This window comes from Penicillium pulvis (genome assembly GCF_028828015.1).
Source record: "Penicillium pulvis strain IBT 33274 chromosome Unknown contig_10_segment0_segment0, whole genome shotgun sequence".
Lineage (NCBI taxonomy): Eukaryota > Fungi > Ascomycota > Eurotiomycetes > Eurotiales > Aspergillaceae > Penicillium > Penicillium pulvis.
The window spans coordinates 1,242,579-1,255,851 of record NW_026643071.1 but is presented as its reverse complement, the minus strand read 5'-3'; the positions used below and the strand labels follow the sequence as shown (position 1 = coordinate 1,255,851).

At 47.3% G+C, this 13,273-nt stretch overlaps 6 protein-coding genes across 6 annotated transcripts; 1 reads left to right on the top strand and 5 right to left on the bottom strand.

Annotated features, from left to right (window-relative positions):
* Positions 1-943: 943 nt before the first annotated feature.
* On the top strand, positions 944-2,799 carry N7503_000503 (uncharacterized protein; the record flags this gene model as incomplete). The annotated part of the gene is made up of 6 exons (XM_057060064.1): positions 944-1,028; positions 1,228-1,639; positions 1,699-1,860; positions 1,914-2,084; positions 2,152-2,274; positions 2,328-2,799. The coding sequence occupies 6 exons, from the start codon at positions 944-946 to the stop codon at positions 2,797-2,799; spliced, it is 1,425 nt and encodes a 474-aa protein (XP_056926987.1).
* A 445-nt stretch (positions 2,800-3,244) lies between these two features.
* N7503_000502 (cupredoxin domain-containing protein) lies at positions 3,245-4,647 on the bottom strand (the record flags this gene model as incomplete). The annotated part of the gene is made up of 5 exons (XM_057060063.1): positions 3,245-3,282; positions 3,339-3,909; positions 3,964-4,032; positions 4,088-4,123; positions 4,177-4,647. 5 exons carry the CDS (start codon positions 4,645-4,647, stop codon positions 3,245-3,247), a joined length of 1,185 nt encoding a protein of 394 aa, XP_056926986.1.
* Positions 4,648-5,361: 714 nt separating this feature from the next.
* Positions 5,362-7,034, bottom strand: N7503_000501 (uncharacterized protein; the record flags this gene model as incomplete). Its single annotated transcript, XM_057060062.1, has 5 exons — positions 5,362-6,004; positions 6,065-6,437; positions 6,489-6,584; positions 6,637-6,722; positions 6,778-7,034. 5 exons carry the CDS (start codon positions 7,032-7,034, stop codon positions 5,362-5,364), a joined length of 1,455 nt encoding a protein of 484 aa, XP_056926985.1.
* Positions 7,035-8,277: 1,243 nt separating this feature from the next.
* On the bottom strand, positions 8,278-9,132 carry N7503_000500 (uncharacterized protein; the record flags this gene model as incomplete). The annotated part of the gene is made up of 2 exons (XM_057060061.1): positions 8,278-8,788; positions 8,855-9,132. 2 exons carry the CDS (start codon positions 9,130-9,132, stop codon positions 8,278-8,280), a joined length of 789 nt encoding a protein of 262 aa, XP_056926984.1.
* Positions 9,133-9,719: 587 nt separating this feature from the next.
* On the bottom strand, positions 9,720-10,207 carry N7503_000499 (uncharacterized protein; the record flags this gene model as incomplete). Its single annotated transcript, XM_057060060.1, has 2 exons — positions 9,720-10,050; positions 10,119-10,207. 2 exons carry the CDS (start codon positions 10,205-10,207, stop codon positions 9,720-9,722), a joined length of 420 nt encoding a protein of 139 aa, XP_056926983.1.
* Positions 10,208-10,636: 429 nt separating this feature from the next.
* Positions 10,637-12,281, bottom strand: N7503_000498 (HNH endonuclease signature motif containing protein; the record flags this gene model as incomplete). The annotated part of the gene is made up of 2 exons (XM_057060059.1): positions 10,637-11,047; positions 11,109-12,281. 2 exons carry the CDS (start codon positions 12,279-12,281, stop codon positions 10,637-10,639), a joined length of 1,584 nt encoding a protein of 527 aa, XP_056926982.1.
* Positions 12,282-13,273: the final 992 nt, after the last annotated feature.

The window sequence follows — 13,273 nt, the reverse complement described above, 5'->3', positions numbered from 1 at the left end:
TCCTGCGCCCGCAATCGGCTTCGGAAGTATCAACAGCGCTCCACCCCCCTGATTAACGCGGGCCGAAGATTCGCCATCCGCAGTGGAGGCTACACGCAGTATTTCTTGGGCCAATGACATCGACGGAGATGGGGCGACCATCGACTTGTAGAGCTACTCGATGCAATATAGCTTATAATATTCATGAAATTACACATAAACCTCGTGAAAACAATCAGAGGGCTGGAGATACCAGCCCTTCGCCCGACCCGTCTTTATCTACACTGCTCGTCAAATGGGTATGTAAATCATCTGACGAGACAGATACGTCGAGATCGTTGAATCGTGCGTCCCGCTTGCTGTCCCCACTTTCCTAACGAGCTATGTAATTGCAGCCTTCCACACAACTTAAACCCTCTAGTTTATATGCTATTTCTTGGCCCTAATAAGGGTCATTTCGGTCTAATAGACGGAGTACGGCTGCTAGCTCCAAGTAGTTGGATTCGCGTGTGCTAATTCAAGTCTTACTTCCCCCCTCACGACACGAGTTAATCACCATACGAAGACGCCTCTACATATCAAGAGTCAACGAAAATACAGAAATTTACAAGACGACTGGTCTCTCTCAGCCGCAAGTTCCCCGACTGCCGCACTGACCCCCTCAGTCGAACTAGGACATAACATAATATCATTGGATCATGGCCCCCTCAAAGGCTCGTCTCTCGACATCGGCAAATGGCAACATGTCAGCCCAAGATCGGCAGAGAATAGTCAGACCGGCTTGATCCCTGAAGCGATGGGCTTCTGTCATCTGATCCCCGAATGTCAGACCGGCGCTCGATCCAAAATGAAAGCCAAGAGTGCCAAGAGACGGCGCACTTGTCCCTGAATCCGGGCGAATGAGAGCCCCCCAGTCCCTTCTTGGCGCCAGAAAAGACCCTGAGGCTACTCACCACAACCAAGTATGGGGACAGCCAAGACGGTCCGTGTAGACCTAGCGGCGGATGGGGCAATCTCGATTACAGTCCGCACTGTTCCTGCGGCTGTGAGTGGAAGAGTCTCCACTCGCCATTTTATTTAAACGGCTGATTTCCCTGTTGGGTTTTGTTTTTCCTGCGTTGGTAATCATCGGCGACTATGAAGTATTCGCATATTTTGTTAGCACTCGCCTTTGGCGGATCGCCGTCATATATTGGTATAATTTTGTTTTTGCTGGTAATGAACTTGCGTGCTAATCTCGGTTATTAGGCGCCGAGGCACGGGATTGCGACACTGTTGCCAATGTCGACGGGGACGCCCCGACAACACTTGAACTACACACTCCCGAGCAACTAGATTCATTTGAAGGATGTACGACGCTCAACGGCCATATCGTCATTCAATCTGACTACGAAGGCGACTTCATCCTCAATGATGTGACAGAATTCCATGGAAACATCTCCACTGCCGAGGACAGCCCGAAAGCGCTCAATCAGTTTGAGATGAGTAATCTCGAAAATATTGAAAACATCCATCTGCTTGGTCTGTCTGGTAATGTTTCTCTACCGCAGCTCGAGGTGGCAGGAGATGTGGAGCTCGTTCAGACGTCGGATAGTGGGGCGGTCGATTTGAGATCGCTGTCCGAGGCTAACAGTTTGTTATTCCGGGGAAGTTGGACAAAGTATGAGTGCACTTAGCTCGGTGGACACATACTAGAATTTCTGCTCACACTTACAATAGTACGGACCTTTCCTTGCTCAAAACAGTTACTACGAGAGTTGAATTCTGTGGCGCGCAGACCTGTGGAATTTATGGTGACTCAAGGACTTTCCCCTATATCCTTGTCAATCTACCATCACTCGAGGAGACAGACTACCTCATGGTCGAAGGGGCCGTGAAAAGGTTCGTTACTTCCCTTGAGCACCAAGACTCCTGCTGATATACAACTTACTTAGTGTATCTGTGCCGAAGCTAGAAGTAGCGGGCTACATAGAATCAACCGAGCTTGTTTACGGTCAGGGGCTACGAATCAATATAGAAGAAGGCTATGACAAAACTCTTGATTTCGACGCTCCGAATTTACACACGCTGAACGGCCAACTTGAGGTTTACGGCGGTGTATCTAGGTCGGCCTCCCCAGAAACCCGGTCAATAACACGTTTCGAATTTCTTTTTTGGCTGACAACTTTGTAGTCTCAGCTTAGGCTCCTTGGGAAAGACAAGCCTGAGCATCACACTGAATACAGGGGCAGCCCTTGATGTCTATTCAACTATTCAGACTGCGAGATATTTCTATCTCTGGGGGAAGCTGAACAGGTCCGTCAACACGTCTTGCCTGTTCGATTGTCAGCCTAATAATCTTCAAATAGTATTTATCTGCCCGATATGGACGATTTAGGACCGATCGGTTTGGCCTATTCTCCCAAGATACCTTGTAACGATACACTATACCAGCTGTGGCTTACTCAGCCGAGTTACTCGAGTGACTGGGAGAATATTAATTCTTGCAAATCCTACGATTTCCCGCAGGATGTTGAAGCGACGGACCAAAGCACGACGACGACAGGTGCTACCACCACATCTACCACTACGACTACTGCTGCTACTACTAGTGGTACTAGTAGTAGTTCAGTAAGCACAGGAAGCACGGGGGAGGAGAGCTCGAATGGTAGTGCCACGGTGTCTGAGACGCCTGCTCAGAGTAATGAAACCGATGCAAACAGGCCAGACAGCACCGATGTTGCGACTCAGATAAACGGGACTCCCCGGGCCTTTTCCATAACCTTTATTAGCGGTGCTGCACCGCTGATCATGGCTGTCATGTGGGCTTTTCTCTATTAGCTAAGGACTGAATCCTTCTCCCTTTCTCATAGTTCGTTCTCGGACTGTGGGTATAGGAGACTTGTGACGGCTTATCTGAATTTCCGTGCATTTCGATTGCTCTAGGCGACTTTTTATCTCAATCTAGGGATTTTATCTTTTGAAAAGTGGCATTTTCTATTCACAATCCCAGATATCAAGGCAGGACAATCAGTAGAATCGGTTTTCCTTGCAAATACTCTGCAGATACATTGCCGGTATGTTCTGTCTCTTCAGAGCTTATTGTGGCCATCAACTCCTTTCGGCCTTTACTGTATACTATTTGTAGCCATGAAAGCCAGGCAAGTGAAATGACTTTAGTAGAAAGCCTCGCAAAATTACTTTAAGTCAAAGATAACAGGATTTCTCAATAGGTTTCTACAAAAACTGCGGGAATAAATGAAAGAAAGAAAAGCATCGAAAATAATCACGCAAATTCCAAAATATTACCACAACTTTGGACAACTATAAAAAACATCACCGATAGTCTCTCACCAAGTGACATTGTGGCGGAGACGCACTAGTCGCATCCAACTCACTCGGTCCCCGCTGATTACGAGGATGAGCATCCCAGTTCCACTGCCCAGAACCACGTTGCAGCGCCAGCGCTCCATACATGGACCTGGTATCCGTAACTTCCGAGACCCCCCGATGACTTAAATCAGGACTCGAGTAATGGCTTGGCTTGAGACTAGAAAAATGGCTATGCTCGGATCGTGGTGCTGTGTATGTAGTGCCGCTGTCCAGTTCACTTTGCTGAGTTGGGGTGACACCACCATTGCGGGATTGGAATAGAGCCCACTTGGCCGTCCGCTCAGTTCGTCCGACCTCTGAGGATCTCCATTTTTGATATATGCGGTTGCGACCCAGAGTCCAGAATAGTGCAATTAGGATCGCGACGAAGGCTACACACGCCACTGCTATCCCGGCGATTGCGCCCGTGCTAAGACCGTGCTCGGTGGGACTGCTGGATGATGAGCTGGAGCTTGAGCCTGAGGCGGATGTTTCGGCGGGCATGGATTGGCCAGGCAGTAGCATGTAAGGATATGTAAGGGCTCGCTTGTACTGTGCTTCCCAAGTCTGGCTTGAATTCTGGAATGGATTATTAGAGATCGGGTCAAATTCAAGTCACCAGGTAAAACGTACCGCGTTTATAACGCCTACCATCCCGTTGTCCAGACATGATCCCGGTGCGGTGCAGTAGAAGAATGTTGGCTAGATTTTGATGCATTAGTGTCGGCTTGTAGTTCCCAGAATGAAGAAGGCATACTTCTGTGTCATTGACGGTAATGGACCAAGTTGGAGCCTGGTGATATGGATTTTAGTTAGCTCCAAGGTGATAGGATTTCTTTGACTTACTGGACCAACAAGGTCACCGTCCTCCTCGGTGAAGGTGTTAAATTCGCCGGACCAAAATTCATCAGAGCCGGCTGGCACACAGGGTGCGAGGTAGTCTGCCTTGGCAACAGAGTGATTTGTAGGATAGAATTCGAAGACAAGAATATCACCCGGGTTCGCAGTGATATTGTGCGGGACGTAAGCGTGCGGGCTGACCTTTGGTCCCACCTGAATAGTATGAGTGGTGATGCCGGTGGATGTTGTAGTTGTGGAGATGCTTGTTGTGTATGGACCGGATGTCGACGTGCTGGCGGCGGTAGTCGTAGAAGAAATGGTACTCGAAACTGTTGAGCTTGCTGTTCCATCGTCATCAGTGGTAAAGTCGGCGGTGTCCTCAAGTCCATTGTGGACTGTCACTCCCTGTGCAAGCACCCATAGTTTCACAATGAGCGACCCCAAGAGTGGTCGCAAGAACCGATTTGGGAGCCACATTATGGGCTAATACTCTCTATACAGATGTTTGGAAGTGTTATTGTCGAGTAAATGGTAGAAGAAGAGAGGAGAGGAATAGAGTTCTGGATAATCAAAGACAAGACAGTCCACGTGTGAGACTTTGATTACGCGGATTAAAAATTGGCCTTTGTCTCCGATGTTCTTGTTCTTTGTGTCAGCAAACACATTTTTGTTATAAAAAGATGGATTTGGTTAACTCAACTGTGTTATATTGGTGGCCGTCTGAACTCCCAGGGTTCTTAATGTTCGACTTCTCATTCGCACAAACAGGAGACACATAGCGAAGATCTCCTTGTTCCACTACTCGTAGACACTCTTGCTGTATTTTGCCACTTGAAACAAGTTCGAAGAAGGATTTTGGATTGTATAAAGAATCCCGCCAAGGCTCTTTGTTATGCTAGTGTTAAGTTCGTTCCCCTATCGCTTAGGTTTGACTTGAGTTCTTCGATGGGCAGGTTCCACTAATCGGCTTTCACAAACGTGGCTGATAACGAGAAATATATGTTTCTATTGGCCAAATAGTGAATCTTGGGCTTCCACGAAGCCTTTGAACATTCCAGACCTTCATAATAGAGGATAGGTGAAATCGGGACAGACACGAATTATTGACGAAATAGATAACTTAGAGCTATTGATGCTGAGCGCTACACACACGTCAAGGCGAGACATGCGGAATATCTTGGGATAGATTGATCAGAGCGTAAATCGGAAATGCGGATGATCATCTCCCATGTTCTCGACCTCACGATCTGGCTCCCCAAGTCTCCAGTCTCGTTTGCCTTGATCTCTCATTTTGTTCTCATGCTTCAAGCCAAACAAGAAAGCCGTCGCTGTGATGCTCGTTAAAAGAAGCATACCCAAGCTCACACCGTATCCCACTGGATAAAGGGGAGCTTGATTGGATATGAAGACATTGGACGCGATGATTCCTCCACAGTTTCCAAGGCCCACCTGCAATGCCGAGGATATCGATCGCTTGTAGTGACCTCCAACATTGTTTGACAGCCACACTAAAGTCACAGGCTGTGCCATGTAGCCACCGCTGGTGATGAAGAAGCAGGCCATATACTTGACTCCGGTGGGTAGACCATTCTGGCCCAAACAGATAGAATAGCCGACCGTGCCAAATGCCACGCCAAGCATGATAAAGGCATATCGATGACGAACACGGTCTGCCACCCAGCCTACCGTGAGGGACAGGACGGCCGCGACAACAAATATCGGGATTGAACGGACTTGAGCAGCTGTAGAGGTGAATCCAAGCTCTTTTATGATTGTCGGAAGGAAGAAAGATGAAGCATATCCTGTTGTCAATGCTCCCATGTACATAAAGGTGCTAGAACTGCTCAGTATTATTCGAACATGGGGCATTTCTTTTCCGGAGAATTCGACTCACCCGCACCAAATTTTCCAGTCGCCATATATCCTTTTGTTTGCAGCGCGGTCCAGGCGATCCATTTTAGCTGTGGCGACATCTGCCGTCAGCCGCCGAGATAACAAGGCGCGCTCTTCTTCAGTCAGAAACTTGGCAGTTTCAGGCCAATCAACGACAAAGTATTTGAGAATGACGGCAACCACGCAGGTCAATAGGCCTTCGATAATGAAGATCCAGCGCCAGCCAGCATAGCCACCTTTGCCATCCAGATTTGCGATGAGGTAGGCAAGAAGACCGCCGAACGCGCCGGCGAGAATACTAGCCGAGAAGAAAAGACTCATCCGCCATTGAAGCTCGTGACGTTTGTAGTACATTGATATAAGATAAACACACCCTACTTCAAGTAAGCAAAGACAATTTTTCGAAGTTCACGTGCAACAATCACCTGGAAAAAGCCCTGCCTCAAAGGCTCCTAGTAGGAGTCTCATGGCAATCAAGCCGCCAAAGTTTCGGATCAAACCCATACCGATCGTCGCGATACCTGATATCTAGTGATCAGATCCGGTTCCTATAGGTATTTGTGAGATACCCACCCCAGAGAAACATAATTCCACAGAGCCAGGTTGAGGGTGCAATCTTTCGTATCATAATATTGCTTGGGACTTCCAAGATAATATACCTATTCTTGCAGTCAGTATTTGACATTACCTGTAGTCGAATCGAATATCCCTTACGGTACGAAGAACACCATCAAGCCAATACTGTACTGTGAGCCAGTCATCCCCAATTCTTCTTCAAGGCCGAAGATCTTGGCATTTCCGATGTTGACACGATCGAGAAAGGCGAGTAGAAACAGAGCGAATAGAGCAGGAACAACGTGAAGATCTACCTTGCGTAGTAATTTCTTCTCTGCAGCTGAGTCTATGTCATCAATATCTGCAAACTCAGCATGCTTGATATCGCTCTTCTCGTCAAGAATATTTCCCGACATATCGGGGTTGGGCTAGCGAAGTGAGATTTGGTCCTCACTAATGTTGTTGGGAGAAGGACGATGAGACGAAAAGACCGAAGACTGGCACCTAAAATGCCACCATTTGAAACATAAATAACATCCAAAGTAACTAATACCCGGGCCAAGATGTCAGCTCTGAAGGGAAAACACAGCTAACCAGAGGAGCAAAGAGAGCCTCGGGGAGGCGACGGGAGCTTTCCGCCCCTTAGGAGATAATGTGATTTCATATATCATCTGCTATTCGCTCAAATTCAGTCACCGGAGACTAAAAAGCTCGGCGAGGATACATTAGCTTGGCATCTTCGTATCTTTCCCCGCATTAATACCTAGTTCGCGGGGTAAAGTCTGGGGCACGGAAGTCTACCCTTGGTCTATTATCATGGCCCCACCTTGGTCAACCACGCGGTGTTTATCGAGTCCTGGATTCCAGGCTTGACAAACTCATATGACTATTTAGAAAGTCATTGTTGGGTTTTAGTAATAGATAAAATCTTCGGAAATCCAACGTAGTCCACAAATTCGAGCGCTCTAGATATCCTCTTGAGCCCAGATGTATTCGCTTTGAGCCATTTAGTCGGAATCGAGCACAACGATATTTTTATGTACACTTTGATATTTTTGATTGTAGACCTGGGATTAGTTATATCTCCTTTATTACAAAGCAGTTAAAGCCTCGCAATCATTCTTATGTACCGCGCTAATGAGCGGAACTTCATGAACAGAAGTGCGGATATAACCTTTAGATTAGCGGAACGAAATAGCGGACATGCCGATGCGCGAACCTTAGTACCGTGGATCAATTCCGCATCGAGTCGACTACTCCCAATCAAGTCTTCTTGATAGACCGGTCACGGTACTCATTTTCAACTGGATTCACTAAATTTTGGTGCTCACTGTTAGATACAAAGGTATGGAATGAAGTTGTACACTGCCTATGAACGGATAATTGCGGAACCAAAATGCGTCCGTGAGGTTCTCACAGAGGCACTCACTGCTGTCCAAAACGCGGCCCTATCTCAGCCGAAGCCCACAGTCAGAAGAAATGGTTGATTGAAACTGCAGATATATTTTTGCCCCGCAAAGCAGAGTCAAATGGCTACAGGCGAGAAGAAATTTTCCTCAAATGGCCCAGTCCACATGTAGTAAGACTCGAGCTATCGCACCCCGCTCATATGCCGAGATCTCTCCAGTCGCCATGTTCAGTCACCAACGAGGAGCAACTTCATTCCATAGACATACCACGTTGACTTTTCGGATCTTCCAACCTCTGCGAAAGCTGTTTTCCACGTTGACGCAGTGGTGTAATCTTCACCCCAATGACATAAGTACACACACCGATGATAGCAACCTCGGGCAGCATCGTCATAACCAAGTAGGCAGTAGAGTTGCCCTTGATAGCATTGAAGTCCATATCTCCCGTAATTATAAAGATCAATGAGTATGCCAAGCGGATTGCGAGTAAAGGGATGCAAATTGTCACGCCCTTTAATGCCCAGCGCTCTTCTTCGCAGTATTCGTTCCGTCGATGCCAGAAAATGGCAAACACACCAACCAAATATAGATATATGACAGTCAACAGGGCCATACTGGCTTGACTGTAAGGCGTCGGGGCGAGGGGATGTTCGACATGCATGACAGCGACCCACCCGGCGATTGAGATCGCGATGTCTATCCAGGTGATGATCGATGGGATCCAAAATATTTTTGCAGCTGCAACGGAGACGACTCGATTTCTATGAATAGGTGACTTGGTTAGCTTTGAACCCTACCAAGATTCATAATGGCGGTTGAACACTCACATCCTCTCAAGCATCTCCAGCAAAAGAAATATGATAAGAATCATTCCAAGAGACTCACAAACGAGAATAGCAGCCCGAAGCCCGTGAGAGTCATGCCGGATCAGAGTAAGCTTGCAGCTCGCACTGATGAGTCTGAGGATTGTGAAGACACCGATGCAGAACCACCCAAGTTGATGGTGGAATTTAAAGTATATAGCGCCGAACAGAGGGAACGAAAATGCCACTATTTGAGCAATAGCAATGCCGTCACGATATCCAAATGACTTGCTCCCAGACATTTTATTATACCATGAGAAGCTCACACCTAGCTGCCAAAGATACTGTAGTGAGAACTTCACAAAGTGGCATTCGATCTAGAAAATCGAATCAACTTAATGGACAGAAGATTGTTGAAAGGTTTGAGGACCATATCCTTTAAATATGAGATGTTCCACCTTTGATAGATTTTCTCTTTGCCATGGTCATAAATACACTTGGCCCTACCGGACTCCTTCCGCCAAGGTTGTCAACAATGATCCTATTTTGATGTACGAGGAGACGTGGGTTCTGATTGGTCAGTCTCGGCTCCATTCAGTCCGTTTTGGCAGGCCCCGCGAGATCACGTGATGAACGGTGTAATCTCTCGCCGACTGCAACGATCGGCGAAGGATTAGTGTAGCTAGCCTGGGGGCCATTTCTGCGCCAAAACCTTGATAACTTGTAGGATTCCACATTAATTTGGGAGCAAGTGGGCTATTTTTAACCCGCAATCTCTAAATCATACGGAAGCTTCACTTTAGACCCAGACATACAATTTATTGGCCAAGGTTAGAGGCCAGTCAATGTTCGAGGCCACTAAACAACTACCTACAAAGCCTGCAGTTCCTCATTCTTCTTTGATTCCTGTCAAAAGACTAGCACAATAAAATGAACCCAAGGCAAAGGTGACATTGCCAGCAAAATCTAACCACAACAATGGGGTAAACATCCCTTGTCCAGGGCCAATCCCAAACCAAGCGTTGAATGCAAGATACGGAATCATGGCAAGACCAAAGGCAGTGAAACTTCGCTTCGTCATAGTAGCTGCCCCAAGGAGTAGACCACAGGTTGCCGCTTGCGCTCCAAAGCAACGCATAAGTAGCAATGTAGTGCGGTCATAAGAGACATGTTGAGGAGCGAGGGACAAGCCGATGACTGACGATGGAAGCAAAAGACACCTAGGCAGAGTCATTAATAACTTGATTTGGTAACGACCAATATTCTTCAATTCATTGGCAGTACTTACCATGCACCCATGCCTGAATATCCTATAGACATAATTTGCTGGACACGCCAGGCTGTCTCAAGCCTCTGTACTGAGCCTGCCGGGGCCATTCTCTTAAGCAGACAGAGTCTTTCGATTTCCCTTTTCTTATTTTCAGGCTAATGGAACTTTCCGGGGGAAAGGAGTATCTTGGGACGGAGGAACCTTTCCCCGCAAAGGCCCGTGGTTCCCGACGTCTTCATGTTATATATTTAACGTACAGTATTTGGTAAAGGAGGGGCCACAAACCATGGTTTTAGTCTACAGCGATCCTTCACTTGGAAGATTGCCCAGGTAGGTACTCATCTCAAGCTGCGGGGTTCAAAATATGCTCAGTGACATTTTTTCCTTATCTTGATGAAACTGCCCAGGTGCTTGCTACTTCTCTCATTTCTCTGTTCTCATCCCCTTCTCTATTGCAACCCCCCTGGCTGAAATATCGTCCGTGAAATGCTACCACGTATTTCCATCTTCATGGCTCATCATGCTGAACTGACATCTCATCCCTCGTCACTAGAGTCACCATCTTCGGTGAGTCCCTCATTGCTGCTACTGCCCCAAGACGATGCGTCTGCCTGTTGGGTCGCTTTAAAAGTCTGGCATAGTTGCATTGTCGCTCCTGGCACCAGAGATTTCATGTCGTTATCACATGGACGGTGCTCGAATGTTGTACCGTTCATAATGGACTCTGGGAGCTCAAGTCCTGCCGTTCGCGCAACCGCCAGCAATGTCGACTTTTCCAGGTACGGGCCTGGCGAAGCCCAAAAGTCTTTGTGTACCTCCACCGCATCGGTAAAACGTGTGTATCCCCGTTTTTTGGCCCACATGTACGTTGCAAGGAACCGCAAGTAAAGGTATCGTCGAGCAGGGCGAGAGGCTGTGAGGAACATAAGGGGCTTTTCATGGAGATCCTATTGAAGAGAGATGCATGTTAGCTATGTTTATAAGCCAGGCGTTATTTCGGATACTTACCCGCCAACGAATGCATTCCTCGCCGTAGTACGTTGCAATATTGTCAAGCATCTCGTCCACAACAACAAAGCACTTCCACTGTGAGCTCTCGACGCCCACTGGAAATTGGGCTGGGAGAATTGCAATATTTCCTAGGTCCATTTGTTGCTCCACGCATTTGTGAAGGGTCAAACCATTTCGGGGATCTTTTCTGACAAACTCGGCTTCTCCAAACAAGAACGCAATTTCGTCACCTCCCAGACCTTTTGGCACGATGTGGGCAGCCCTTACAGATTCTGCACCCCATGCACGGCAGGTGACATGGCACCAAAGTTCCTTCTTACCTCTAGCAGTGTAAAACCCCCCGTATCGCTCAACAACGTCTGCTCGGAATCTTTGCTGGTCATGTTTGGAAAACGCAGTCTTTTCCTGATTGCCCGAGAGCGCTTGAATGCGACCCATCAAAGTCTTCGTGTATGCATTCTCCATGAACTTCAGCTTGGCTTCCTCATCGGGATTGGGGAGGTCTTCCAGCTCATCATCGATGTCCCGCTCTACGGTGACAGCAAACCGTTCAATGAATCTCAGCTCCCTCAGAACCATAGTCAAGTGTTCGAGCACACCTGTAATGACCGCATCAGACTTTTCATCATTCTCACTCACGTTCTCATCCACGTTCTCATCCACGTTCTCATCCACGTTCTCATTCACCTTTTCATTCACCTTTTCATTCACTTTTTCATTCACTTTCTCATTCACTTTCTCATTCACTTTCTTATTCACTTTCTTATTCAAATTCCTCTGGCACTTCAGCTCAACCAAACCACCGTGATACATGCGGTAATAATCCGCTTCCGATGATAGATGATTCACTCTCGCTTCCAAAAAATCCGAAACATTCGATAGCGCAGAGATGTTCGAGGACTGGGATGTTCCACTTACTGAACGCTCATGGGCAGCAGAGATGCGACGCTGGCAGTCTTCGGACATGCGGCTTAGTAAAGCTTGGTCCGGCGAGTCTGGATGATTGGAGACGCCACCTAGAAGGCTTCGCGGTGATCCTGGTTGATCTGCCATGCGGTCGAGTGAACTTGGCTCCTGTAACCCTGGATGATGTGCCATGCGGTCGAGTAAGGCTGGCTCCGGCGACCCTGGACGGTTATTCTCATCGTCGGCGCGGTCTGACCGACCCATATTCACCCGGATATTGGATCTCAGAGCTCTGTATGATTTCTTGATGCCGCCCATGATTAAGCTCGGAAAGTAAACTGCTCGGCACGAGCATGAGGTGAAGGAAGATGTTGTTCTGTTCATAAAGCAGTCAAGATGCCAGCAAGAGTATGATCTGGCAGTTGAAGGCTCACAACCTTGGCAACAGGCGAAAAGATATGCTGTGCCTGTAATCAAGGAAGTCCGGACGCGAGAAAGATTATGTGTTAGTTTGATTAAGGGAGTCAAGGTGCCAGCAAGCAAGATTGTGATCTCGCAGTTGAAAGCTCACTGCCCTAGAGACGTGAAGTGTGGAGAGAAAATGTTTTTGTGATCAAGCAACTCAAGACCCCAACACGAGTACGTGTTCTGGTGGTCAAGCGAGTCAATATGTAAGAGCGAACACCGATCAAAGAGAGGGAGGGGTATAGAGTAGACCTTCGATGTTATGACAAGTGAATCAAGCGTTTGGTACGCGTAGATCAAGGCGCGTGTACGATGAACATGAAGGTTGGGGACAAGGAAGAGAAGAGAAGAAAGCAAAACTTATGAAGGGAAAAACCATATAGCCTGTTCATTACTTCCAAGGTTGTTGTAACACGCAACCACCAGATCATAGTAGTCATTTAGCTCTTGATTTTGGGTTCTGTGGTGCTCGAAACTTCATCGAGGATGTACTGGAGGATGTGCACATGCATGTTCTTGCGAATGTTCACCTTCTATGTAATAATGACCTAAACCTTAGAAATCGAATTTGCAATGGATTCATAGCTATGTAAGAACAATGACAATGGAAGCGAAGAAAGCGGAATATACCCAGAGAGATACATCTCTTCCAAGGTTGCAATAACATATATCAACTACAGGATTTCACTTCGAGCTCGGAAGAAGATTATGAACGATAGATATCCATCCGGTACTATGTATCCAAGATCTCTATAGATCTAAGTGAGCTCACTTGGTCCAACACGCACGGA